Source organism: Lineus longissimus, chromosome 8 (assembly GCF_910592395.1).
Source record: "Lineus longissimus chromosome 8, tnLinLong1.2, whole genome shotgun sequence".
In the NCBI taxonomy this organism is placed as follows: Eukaryota; Metazoa; Nemertea; class Pilidiophora; order Heteronemertea; family Lineidae; genus Lineus; species Lineus longissimus.
In genome coordinates, this window is record NC_088315.1 from 13,494,977 (window position 1) to 13,508,842 (window position 13,866).

The 13,866-nt window shown below is 40.0% G+C and overlaps 1 protein-coding gene across 1 annotated transcript in view; it reads left to right on the plus strand.

Annotated features, from left to right (window-relative positions):
* Window positions 1-13,866, plus strand: part of LOC135492940 (uncharacterized) — a 93,515-nt gene that overhangs the window by 41,233 nt on the left and 38,416 nt on the right. The window contains exons 16-20 of the mRNA XM_064779686.1: window positions 590-781; window positions 1,369-1,498; window positions 2,951-3,133; window positions 5,952-6,172; window positions 9,125-9,298. Coding sequence (XP_064635756.1) covers window positions 590-781; window positions 1,369-1,498; window positions 2,951-3,133; window positions 5,952-6,172; window positions 9,125-9,298 — 900 coding nt within the window. The remainder of the gene's footprint in view (window positions 1-589; window positions 782-1,368; window positions 1,499-2,950; window positions 3,134-5,951; window positions 6,173-9,124; window positions 9,299-13,866) is intronic.

The following is a 13,866-nucleotide window of genomic DNA, read 5'->3' on the forward strand; positions in this document are numbered from 1 at the left end:
CAATGAAGCTTCAGTCGTAAAGTGGCAACGGTCTTTCCAACTGCAGTGGGTTTATAAAGGTTGCGACAGTTGGTACATTCCTACGTCGAAAAATGATAAGCAAATTACACAGACATACAAACATATGCTCACATGAGTGTATAATAAACATACAACAACACTTTATTTCGGTTTCTTGAATCGTTCGATGGTATTCCGGTAAACCGTTTTACTGTCTGACTAGATGAGCTTTGGGGGGAGGGGGGCAACTGTTGGAAGGATTGCAGTTGCTGAAAATTGATAAATATTGCCTGCATGGTGCTATGGCAATCAAGCCGAAGACAATATGAGCACAACATGCGATCCCAAAAATTTATCATTCGACAAATAATGCCATCTAATGTCTTGTCACTCCCATCCGAAAATATATTTCTCTATAGGGGCAAGCACACATAAGCCTATTTATTGGAGTAAGATGTAGTAATATAGAGAGTTATGTGTAGTTCTCTTCGATCTCGCTGCATTTACGGATCAACAAAACATTACTGCTAGATAACACAAAAACAGTATTAGAGTGAGCTTTATTAAAATCATTCCATTCTGATTTCAGAAAGCCGATGATATAGACCATCAAACAACTAAGAATCAGCTGATAATAGAATACTGGGGTTTCGAAAGACCAAATGCACCAACTACCTACCAAGTTGCCGTGGGCACGACACCCGGCGCGGTTAACACTCTCAACTGGCAATCAACAACCACACAGAGACAGGCACTGGTTGTTTCCTTGCAGGATTTTACGGTGAGGGATTATATTTTGTAATAATCATCTTTCTCCACTTCTTTCGACTTAGGCCATATCGATAATGTCATTGTTTTAGCGGAACAATGGATGAGCAACTGTTACTCATTCCTTTTGTACTTCCTTCTTTTAAGGATTCTAGAGTTTGTTATGTAACTTCTAACGTGGGAAGAAGATCAGTGGCGTAGTTGTTAGAGCATCGAGCTCATAATCAGGAGGTCGTGGGTTCGATTCTCGATTCTCACCACTGTTTCATCTTTGTGTCCTTGAGCAAGGCACTTTAGTCCAATTGATTCTCTCCACCAAGGAGTTAAATGGGTACCTGGCAGAGTTAGCAGACTATGAATGTTAATCCTGCATGAGCGCTGTTTGCTATGTTAGTCGTCGTAAAATCATCGCGTCAGATTATCATTTGGCCTTCGATATTTGAGTCTTATTTGCGATGATTCGATTCGAAAAGCCTCAAAATATTCAAAATGTTGATTTTCACCGTGCAGTTTTTTCGTTTATGACGTCATCAATGGCGGGTTTGGACTGATGCAGTTGTTACTACGGTGACTGAAAAAAATCGACCTCTATTTTTTCAGACTTATTACGTCAGCATTAAGGCAACCAACGACTACGGAGAAATCACTGTGACGTCAGATGGTGTGAGGGTTATGTCAACTGGTGCAACTCTCAACGGCATCACCATTTTAGATGGCCTCTTCTGTGTTTGTAAGTCGATTGGATTACTTTCAGCTCACCTGGGTGATGAGCACGTTTCTCTTGTCTTACTTGTTGTTTGGTACATTAACGTCTTGTGTGTTGGGGCAAAACTATTGGTATCACGAAGTTCGCGCATACGGATTGAGTTTGGGTCACCAAACGTGGAATACATGCGTTTCACTACGCAATCACCAAGAACGTTGTTAAGCTACTTCGGCATGCGAACTGACTGGTTGAAAGAGTGCGTTTTTTCAATGCATTTCAAGGTATTTTGGGCCTTCAGTTGACCCCGTGGATCTGTCCGAATCTAATCAAACTGGAGGAGCAGAGTGTCTAGATTCATATTTTGTATCAACGGTCATCTTGGCTGTTGATAGAGTCAGCGAAAATCATCGACTCGCGGTTGGCCCTCTTCAATAGTAAACCGTCCAAAATACGTCACAAAATGTCACCTGTCATCTACCGGCCGATGGTAAATTAAAAAAATTATTTAGAAAATGTCTCGTGGGTTCGATCCCGGCGAGGACGGCTCGCTTTCGATCTTTGGAAAATACATCTGCCCTACTTTCCGCCCCCACCCAGGTGTGATTGGTAACAGTTATCTGCCTCAACGCGTTCTGAAGTCAATTTAAGCTTTACATGATATTATTTCTTTTGCCTTTGCCTTTCCAAGTTCCTTGGTCCTTTCCCCTCTAGTACCTTAAGAAGATCTTTGACTGTGCTTTGCGTGACCTAGTCAGTGGTCATGAGTCAGTGTGCGTCGGGCGAGGTGGATCTCGGGGTTGGATTGCTAAGAAGAAGGGGATTGGTCTGCATTCAAAAATCAAATCAAATGTAATCCCCCTGCCCCTCTTTTCTATCAGGCAATTGTATTTGCGTTTTGTGTGTTTAATTATCGATGTGCTCCCATTCCCAAGACTCATAATTGATGCATGTCAATTTAGTTGCCGTTAATTAGAACGTCTTGTTGCAACAACCGATCACAGGAATGTCCTCCCCTTTACCTAACAGAAAATCCATGTGGAAATGAGGCGTTTCCGTTCCCGAAATAACACTTCGCATTGGGTTTTTTTTCGTTTAAGAACAACATTGAGCTGCAGGAGGGCTCTAAGAAAATGTGTCGATGGGGTAACATGACTTAACAACATGGCGGTAAAAACCAACATCACTAGATGCATGTTGGGTACCAATTTGATTCAAACATACCTGAAACCTGCTATCATTAATTTGAGTCCACTTAATTGTTCGATTGCTGCTAATAGTGTTTCTATAATGACATGGGGTTTCGATTTGATCTACATTTCAATGACACAATGGTCAAAACAGCTTGACTTTGCTATGTTGTTTTATACTATATATTGTTTCTTCACGAGAATCACATTTGCATGCCAACGAAAGATTCCTTCCGACCGGTGAATGCACTGACTCCCGATGCCTGTATTATACCATTATTTCCGACAGCTCCAACCGCGTCAGTTGACCTTTCCAACCATGACCAGGACAACCGCCTCGCCTGTGTTGATGACATCGAGTTTCAGGCGTCACGCACTGTGGTTGCCGCTCACTGGGCCATCCCACTCAGCCTTGCTCCTTATATCAGTACCACCTGGTGGAAGATTATGGAAATGGAAGATGTAGTCGACAGTAAGTTGCACTTCTTCTCCATTGCATTCGGTACTAATCTTTTTCTGACGATTTGAATTATGCTACATTTCTTTGCGGAATCCAGGTTTTACCGGGGATTGGCTGTACACATACACGCCAGCCAAAGGGTGTGAAGTGGTCTCGTTCGTAAATATTTAGCGAATCGAAATCGACTAATTAGCGGGCAGTACCGCGATTTACGGTAACCTGTAAGGCGATGACTAAAGGCGGTTTCAGACTATACAAACAGTTTAAAACTTGTTTTAAAATTGGTTCCATCCCTTCAGGTAACTTCCTTGGCAGTGTGGCCGCTCCGCAACACGACTTTGCAAAGTAATTTTATATTTTACAACATGTTGGTGGTTGGAGCAGGCTGCTCTATTCTCGCCAACATCTTTGTTTATGTTGGCTTTTGTGTTGACAAGTGTGTTGGGTCCTAAGCTTGGTTCACAAATGGTAATTCTGAAGGAAAAAAAGTCCTGCCGTAATTTTCGTCCTGACAATTTTTTTTTAAAACGGGAAAATTAATTATTCTGAAGGGAAAAAAATGCATGGCGGGATAGGAATTTTTACCTGGTGTTGTAAAATCTTTGTCCCGAGATAAATTATTGTACAGTTTCGCAATTTGTAGCGTGATTCTGGCGTAAAAATTCAGTCCTGATGTAAAAAATTTGTCCTGAATAAATTTCGCTTTGGCATGCCATAGTTACCGGCTAAAATTGTAGCATAGCAGACCCTTTTTATTACGTAGTGCCAGCATCACTACACCCTTGGTCGTTGGAGTATACTCCCGAGTCCATGCTACACCTATACCATGTATACTAGCCTATGCAATAATGGGCATCCCTCGGGGGGGGGGGACACCATGCTGTGTATTTGATGTACACTGTAAACTATGCTACCTCGTGCTACCTGTGCACGTGTTGACCCATATCCCTTTGCTCTGCTCACAATCGTGGTTGTAAACATTTTTCACTGTGGTGGGAATTATTTTCCACCACGGTAGAGGAGGCATCCTTATCAAGTACAAAGACGAGGAAGAGACAATCTACAGGTAGATCCTCCAGCAACTACAGAGCTTAATCTGTCGCAATTGAAGAGGCAGCCAAGCGACTGAAGCAGAAGAGGAATAAGACCAGACGACCAATAGTCATCTTCACTGATGCCCTCTCTGTTCTAAAGCCCTGCAAGATCCCAAGAAAGAGAAAATGCAGAACCTCACCACATCTCCTTAATCCCCTATGCATATGCAGGAAAAAAGGTCGATCTACGGTGGATCCCAGCTCACTGCGATATCAAGGTGAATAAGAAGGCTGGCAACCTAGCCAAGGAAGGAAGCAAGATACGGAAAATCAACCTGTCCCTAACCTATAAGGAGACAAAAACGAAAATCAAACCTGCCTATCAGAACAAGTGGAAGCAAGAGGGAATAACGTTATATCCCCCTGGTGGAAGGACGAGCACCAGGAATATGATGCAAACGCCAGCTACAAAAAATTGACAAGAAGGGAGCAGGTGACCATATTCAGATTATGTACCAGCCACTACAGGTTACGACATCACATGTTGATCAAATTTAGAATTGGAGAGAGCGACGTCTGCCCATGCGACATGGAACCCATGACCATGGAAAACATCCTGGGGAGATATAACAGATTGGAGGAACCCTAGGAACGACATCTGGCACGAAGGAACTTGCCTACAAAACCAGCTTTACGGAGACAAAGAACAACTCCAGAGAACCGCTGAGTTTATCATCAGATCGAAGTTGACTGTCTAGCAAACGAAGAAGAAGAAGAAAAAGTAACCACTGAAGCTACTGATCCCAATCTCGGTATATATTTACCCCTAGGTATTAACAGTAGCTTCGACCTTTCATTATTCCTGGTTTGGCCATCTGCGGCGCTATGTAAAAACACAAAACATTTGATAACTCGTTTAATATTGGTCGCAGCTTCCTGAAATGTTTATGGCATGTACTTCTTATGAGGGGACATAATGTGCCCCACTGGTTTTAACCTTGATGTTTTTTTCGAGGTCACAGAGGTTAAAGATCTTGTCAAATTACAAAATTTCACATTTCGTAACTACTGCAGCTATTATTGATCCCAATCTCTCTACATATGTACCCCTACGATGGTAACTCATAGATCAGCCATAGTTATGCCACTAGGGCGTGTTACATAAAAACATTAAAAAAATGCGATTACTCACCGATGGAGAGTCGGATTGGTTGCATATTGCTGTGGGACTGGAATGTGGGAGATGGGTAGGGGCCTAGTAATTTTCGACTGATTTCGATATCTGGTATGGCCGCCAGGCGACCATCTTGGATTTTGCATTCCTGATTGTAACTGCTGAACGAGACGCCTGATTGGCTTGAATTTTTCGTGAAATGATGGGGTGGGAGGGGAGAGGTCACCTATTGTTTTTGGGCCCGACCTAATATCAAAATTGAGTGCCAGGTGGCAATCATGGATTTTACATCCTCGGTTGTAACTGCAGAATGATTGTGGTGGTCTTCCATTTTAGTAATAGTAGTAATATATCACCAAGTCATATCAATGCAGCGGCATAATGTATAATGTACAAGCCACATTCTCAAGTGATAGAAATGCTTTACACACTAGTCGATGATACCTTGTGGTTAGTTTTGGAGAGCGGAGGACGAGCGCATACTGCCGCTTTGCGCTTCACTTGTTGTTGAAATCTTTGCAAGGAGGATCTAATTCTAACAGTTGACTTCATAGAGTGAATGTTAGACAGCTTTATTTCAAAGCTGTACCAATATTTGGACGGTCTGTGTTTTTTTTTACAGTAACCTCATGGCGTGAGTTCCGCGTGTCGGAAGAGATTGGCCTGACGTATGAGATTTCTGACGCTGAGGTATATATGACCCCAGGCCGTCGATACAAGGTGGAGGTGACATTTTGCTACGACCAGATCTGCTTCGCTTCGCTGCAGAGTAACGGCTTCCATCTGATATCAAGCCCACCGACCGCTGGCTTAATTACTGTCGAGTATCAGGAACCACAGACGGTAAGCAGATTCACAAAATAATGCATCCTATTAGCTATTCCTTTAAGTATACCAATTGTTGCACAACAACAATTCAAACCTCATTCAATGAAGGAGAGGTATGATTATCTGATTCATGGGCATACATTTATTAGGGTTAATGACACCATGATGTACGAAATGTCACTGATTACGCTCCTACCGCTGTTGAATAGATATTTTTTAGTAAGAATTATACATCGTTGTAAAAATCTTGCTGGTAGTGTATAGTTGTGAGGAAATAATTGTGTGTGACCAACCCCATCACATTAGGAGGGTATATTAGCAGTGGGATATTTAGTGTGGGGATGTGAACAGTGTCAGCAAGTCACTGTCAACTATGATTACCACAGCGCTAGCACTGCTAGTAGCAGACGACAATAACAAATTTGAAAACTCAAGCCGATTCAACGGCGAATAATTCCTGTTCTGTGGCACACGACGTGGATTTCGTGGTATTCTAGATAATAACTTGAACACATCTGTTAATAGGTTTGTGTCGGTGTAGCTGTCCTGAATAAATAGAGAAAACAGTGTTTTTGTAGTCCTATGCCTAATTCAGGGTACATGTTGCGCTTATTTCTACCATATCTGCATAAGTCGTGAAGATTATTGCATGTACTGTGTTGTGTAGGATGTACACCAGATTTGGCAGATATGGTCATAAGTACTTGGCTTAAAGTATTCTATAAAGTGACTTAAAGAGTAATTTAACACATCTGTTAAAACAGATCTGTTAAAACAGATCTGTTAAAGGCCATGTATCCTGCTTTTATGATTACATGACATGTACAAATACTCAAAGACTGGACTTAAAACTCCATATTAAATCAAGTTTGATCAAAATTGAAGCACCTAGTCCAGAGATATAGCAAATTAACTGTTTTGTTTACATGTTATGTAACAGCCTTGGAAAGGTTTCTAAGTGAAGTCAGGCGGCAGGTTTACTGACATAGATCAGGCTGATGTTGGATTTCTGACCATAAATAGTATAAATTTGCATGTATTACCTTACCTTATTATAAGGTATATCGAAGTTTTGAATTAGAAATACATTTTGATAGTTTAAGTAATGTATAAATTGATGCATTTGATGCCATTTTCTGTAAAAGAGTCGAATTTGAAAAATTAATTAAGTTCTATAAATTTGCCTAAATTGTCTATAAAACCTAAATTGAACCATATTTGTGGGGGTCTATATTGTTTTTTGGCATTGATTTTGTTTTCCCACTTCTTGAATTAGGTCAAATAACATTTTCCAGATGTGAGATTTGGCTTCTAAAATAAATATAACCGGTTTTCCAAAAAAATAAAAAATTAGATTAATTTATTTTTTGGAGTACATTAAACTCATTTATCATGGGCAAAAATATGCTTTTATACTTGAACATTGAAAAAGTCAATGAAAAACAGACTTCATATCAAGTTTAAGAGCTTTATTTGCTATTTGTGACCCATTCCAGCAAAACCAGTCGCATGTTGCTCTGAGCGTGGCAGGTTGAGACGGACTGTTTGTTCATTTCACTATTGTCTGCCTTTTGTGAAATCTGAGGACATCAATTTCTTCTATTATCTCCTGGTGTCATATGCTCATCTTATGTGCGACATGCGACTGGTTTTGCTCAAACAGGTCACATTTGTCCTCCCAAGTAGGGCAATAGCCTGATCTACATCACAACTTTCGTTGAACCTGCCGCCTATCTCTAACTAGCTAGTTGCTAGCCTGATGCAGTTGTAAAACACATAAGGGCAGAGACATGTATTCATCCACAGGCGGAAGTGTGGCACTGACACATAGTCCGTACTGAACTGTGAAGCTGTGGTAAATACATAACTGTGATGGGTGAAAGTGGATTTATTCTTCAATCTTTGGTGGATTCTTAATCTACAGAGCCAGGCCGAACAGGGATAACAGGGATATACTTTTTGATAAGTAAATTAAGGAAATATATAAGGAAATATTGTGTCAATGGCCAGTTTAGAACTTGTATTCTAATAGGCCCATATCAGTCTGCGAGTGATGATTTGATGGCAATCCTGTACCCAGATCAATGTTTCTCAGGCAGTCGGTATTGGAATGTTTTGAATTTTTACTATTATTTTGATAAAAGCCTCTTCATAACACATATAAAATTTGGTGGGAATTAAAGCACCCTTGGTGTACTTTTTTCACCAACCTATGTTCATTAAAATGTACACAGAATGTACACGCTGGCTAATAGAGGTCTCGGGCCATAAATGGCCATATCTTCAAAATGGATGAGGCAAATTGCATGGGGTTTTCTGTATTGTATTAATTGTTAGATATACTTTTGAAATCGTCTTACATCAGGAAATGGCAAAATACCTGGAGTCATGGCCTTTAAAAATATCTGCTTTTTCTACTTATTCAAGACAACTACATCAATATAAACCTACTAACAGATGTCTTTAACTAAGTTATCATCTAGAAATGTCTACCAGCAAAAATCCACTTCGAGTACCAGAGAACAGCTGTTGAATCTGCCAGAGTTTTCAAATTTGTTATTGTCGTGCTAGCGCTATTGTAACCATAGTGGACAGTGACTTGCTTACACTGTCCGAATCCCCTCACTGATACTGTCAAAAGTCACCACAAATAGGAATTATCCAGGGTTGATTTTTAACCAGAAAAAGTATGTTATTTCAGAACTAGTGTAAGATATCAACATGAAAACACACCAGGCAGTCATACTTTTGCTGCACTACAACACAATTGCTTTTTTCGAGAAATTAAAAAGTTTGTCAGACCTTTTGTAAATATTTTAAGAGATGTCATAGGTTGATAACAGCGAGCAGGGATTTGAGATATCTGACTGATAATTATGTGGCAAAAAAAATCTTAAAAGGTGACCAAATGTTTTCACCACCTGATGCACATGATGTCTTAACACACACGGATCCACTCTATTGCAGTTGGTTGTTTCGTTCGAGAAGATGTTTGACCCTGACGTGCCAGCGAACTATCGTGATGTGGCCGAGACAATGATGAACTACTATGATTGGTCACTTTCGGCGGGTGGCCATGACGGTCGACTAATCCACCAATGGGAACAGCTTGGTTCAGTCGATGAACACAATGTTACCTGGGTAAGTCTATACCTGTTTTAAAGATTTTGAATTACGCTGTACTGTTGAAACCTTTAGTACCAACATATCCAATCAATGTATGCACGCAAAACTGAATTTTTTTATGCAGAAAACATGCCACTCAATATATTGCGCCCATAATCTGCCGTGAAATACGTAAGAAGTTACAATAAGTGACCGTGTGAACTAGATAATACGAATAGTTTCATATACATATGGGCATAGCCAATATCTCAATTTACCAACAAGCCTGCTATACTAGTGACGCTATGGGATAGAGTAGAATTCCGCAAAAGAGAATTCAAGAAAACACTAGCTTTACATAATAAAAATGCGCAAGCTATACCCCGCGCATCTGGACAATTACTATAATGTGCTACATGTAAACCCGATCTTTGGTTATTGCTATTTCCAGTACAAGTGGACTCTCAACATGGTCACATTTCTGCCAGTTTCAGCAACAGCGCCTGTCCATCACTCTGTATTTACTATAATAAGAAGGCAGTTATAAAAAGCCACCTCGTAATGTTTTGGACCGCATTCTATATGGACAAGAAGCTAACAATTTTGCGATTGGACTCGGAAATGATTTTCATCGATTAGCGTGATGGCACTGGTGATCCATACCAGGAGCCAACATGGTGATGGGTGGGAGGGGATTATATTGTTGTTTTACTTTTTATGTACAAGCCAGGGCGTTTCGCCATGTTTTCTACGGTCACGTTCGGCACATTAAAAAAAATAAATGTCATGTACCTGAAAAAGAGTATTGGAACATGTGGCCAGCGTGCTCCCCCTCCCCCCCCCAACCTGTCGATTCTAGATGCGCCACCTCCCGTTATCTTTCTGAAATATCAAACCAAACTTCAAGATAAGAAATAAATAAAAGTTATGCCGGCGGAATCGAACCTTGGGCCAACGGATAAAAGGCATGATATCCCAATAGGCCGTTATTACCCATTAAAGAAGGCATCAGAATCAGACATTTTTACTCGACGTGCCCTTTATACTGTGTGTCCCAAAAATGAATCCACATATTGGTGTAATACAATGAAATGTGGGCTGTTTAGCTCATCTGGGGAGCTTCTATCATCACTTCTTGCCCGTCGTCTGTCGTCGGTCCGTCGTCCGTCCGTCAACAATGGTGTCACGTTTGCTCACTGTTGCTCACTTGGTGTGTGGATGTCTTATGACAACTAGACTTGACACACAAAAAAACATTGCCATTTGGCCTACTTTCTGGGCTCCAGGCGGCAATCTTATTTTGTCATGAATAATGATAGCTAGAACCATGACATTTTTACTGTCAACACTTCTGATGATACTTTATGACAAGGGTTTTTTACCTACTTTTGAAGGTCACAGAGGTCAAACTCTAAAATTTCATCATTGGTGGCACATTTAATCATTAATTGTCCATGACTCTTCAAATTTGATGTGTAGACACCCTTTGGGCATCTGTACATATTAACAAAAACTCAGGTCAGTCTGACCTACTTTTCAGGTGTACGTAGGTCAGGTCATAAAACTTAATGTCGGTCATCAAGAAAGCTTCGCTATGTGATCATTGATTGATATGATCAAGCTTAAGATAGTGTTTATAACATTTTGACCTTGACTTAGTTTCCAAGGCGGGAAAGGTCAAACTCTAAAATTTCGCTGAAGGTTGTATGTTACACGACTTTTTTTGTCACAGATTCCTCTAATTTTATATGTACAAGTTGACCCAATTTATGTCAATTGTGACCTAATTTTGACCTAGTTATCAACTTCACAGAGGACAAACTCTAAAAGCGTTATTGATGGTGCCACATTTTGACATATTAAAAAGTCAATTGAATGTCCATGTCTCATTTCATCTACAACTAAATCATTCCCAGGTGAGCACAATGTCCTCAGGACATTTCATTTATGTTTATATCTGGTGATGAAAAGCTGGTCTGTCTTAAGTGGCGTGATCATTTTAATCGACTCGACGCTTATTCTGGCAATGGATGATTGTACTGTGGCATATTGGAGCGTGACATTGTCCTAATTGTGATTGAGTGTTTCCGTTTCTGAGTATTTCCACTCAGTGTTGGGAAGGTTCTAAGATATATTGACGTGTTATTCTGTATCAACTCCCATTGAAAAGTTATGGTCTCTCTAGCTGTCTATTGTATTGAAACACTAAAATGAGGGAAACCACCACAGGTGTTACACCGGCAGAAGTATGCATAGCACATGACGTGTATCAGGTTTGTTTACACGCAATCATTAATTAGCTTTTAAAAAAACAGAGAATGCGCTGATACCTTGATTATAAATGTACAGGGGCACAGCCGTAAGCGATCTAACTGTTGATCTTGGCTATGTCCCTGGCTGTTCTTTTCACTACTATTGAAAATTTCATATTTGAATTATGTTGTTGGCCAAATAAACTTACCTATGAACCTATGTACCTAGTCCCTTATACCGCCACTGGAAATATAACCATTCATATGAAAAATCTCACGTTATGCTTGGTTCCCATAATTACAGAAATTAAGCCCTTTCCCCTCCCGCCTATCGCCATGTTGGTTCCACGGATGGATTACCAGTGTCATCACGGTAATCATTGAAAATCGATTGCGAGCCCAACAACAAGATTGTGAGCTTCATATAATTTTATGTCCTTATTCTTGGCTAAACGCGTTCCAAATCATTATGAGATGGCTTTAATATGTCTGGCTTCTCGGAAGCAACGAATTGGGATAATGTCGTTGTCATCACCGACTTCCACATAATCCTTTCAGGTGAAGTGGACAAATTAAATTAATCTTAATCTTAAAAAACAAATTAAATTATTACTGGAAAGATGTCCACACAGCTTGGACAATCTGGAGACAACAAAACGTAGACCCACGTAAATAACCAACTCCCCACAATTGTTTAACCGGGGAGCGGGTACACTGAATGATATGGTTAAAAACACCAGACAAATTTACACATGGGAAATATTCAAACAAAATCTTATTTTGTGGATAACAAATAATTTTTTGAGATATGCAAATATGTCATCAGTGCAAATCCAAAAAAGGTTGAAAGTTGACGTGAAACATAACGGACAAATATTTGCAGAGGTAAATGTTGGCAAAAAATTAAAAAACAAACAGGAAAACAGTTTTACCCAGAAAAAAATGAAGAAGCAGTTACATTTCCAACTGCTGAGAAAAACAGGACATTTATCATAAACAAAGAAATAAATCGAACTTAATGGCAATATATTCACAGTTAAGTAGACGAAGGCACCAAATAAACAAAACTACGTATGTTACAAATGAAAGTATTTCATTAGGATCCTTCCAACCAATGCATGGCTGCTCAAATGTAGATTGAATCTACATAACATTTTGTATCTTGTATCTACAAAAAGCGACTCTTTCTGTAAAATAAACACCGGTACCATACAACTCATTTTCTAGGACTGCTAAATCATAAAGAGCATACTAAACTCCCAGCGGTATTACCTCCGCCCATACCACTGAAGAAATGAATACATGTCATTTTTCTGTATATCACGCACTTCACTTTACGGTGCACCTCACCCAAACAACTGCGTAAGTTTCAACGTAAAGCGTATTGTGGTTTTTGAATGAGACACAAAAATAAAATGCTTCACTTGCCGAGATATCAGACCGCTGACGGAGCAATAGCAATGGTCATGTACCACAGGTACGTACCAACAGACCCCCCCCCCCAATGCAAATTGTCGTAAAAATGTACAGTGTACTCAAACTTGTCCCCCCGCAATGTAATTCTCATATGCATGTGTATGTCAACACAGTCTCCATCGCCTAACTGTACATATTAGTAAAGTAAAGACCACCAATTTGACCACCCATCTCCTACCTATAATCCCCCTTTAAGAAAAACCCTTTTCAAAACACCAGTCCAGCAACCACTCATGTGCATTTTGTTGACATTCGAACTGCGCACGTGCGTTTGTTTACAATTTCATTTCCCGCGAAATCACAACGATCAGGTGACTGCAATTGTGGATTGAAAATAACCATCAGCAAGAGGGGCGGGAAGAGGCCATGTAACAAGATAAATCCAAAATTGAGATGTAATAAAATATTTTTTTCACAAACCTCAAACAGTTTAAGAAACGTTTCAAAATAACACCCGAACTTCATGCTTTACTAACTAAAAAATACTGTATATTTTGAGTGACCTTACGATTTTAGAAAGTATTTCATTACATCTCTATTTGGGGTTTGATCTGTTACCATTTTATTTTGGTAAAGGTAGTCTGCAGACCCCGGAGTGGTGGGGCCTGGCATAGGCGTCGGGCGTCCGAACGTAGCCGTAATAGCCGATCACTTCAGCTTGAAATAGATTGCATACATTTTCGTCGCTCGTTAATTGTATGTCAATACATTGAGGGTCAAGATGATGGCAACGACGAATGGCTCAGGAAGACTTAAACAGCCAACGTTTAATATTAAACATGGAAAGTGTAATACTAATTGCATGTGGGGATTCGTTCGGACTCACAAACATCAAGTTTATAAAACAATATATTTATCATACAACATTTACTTCCA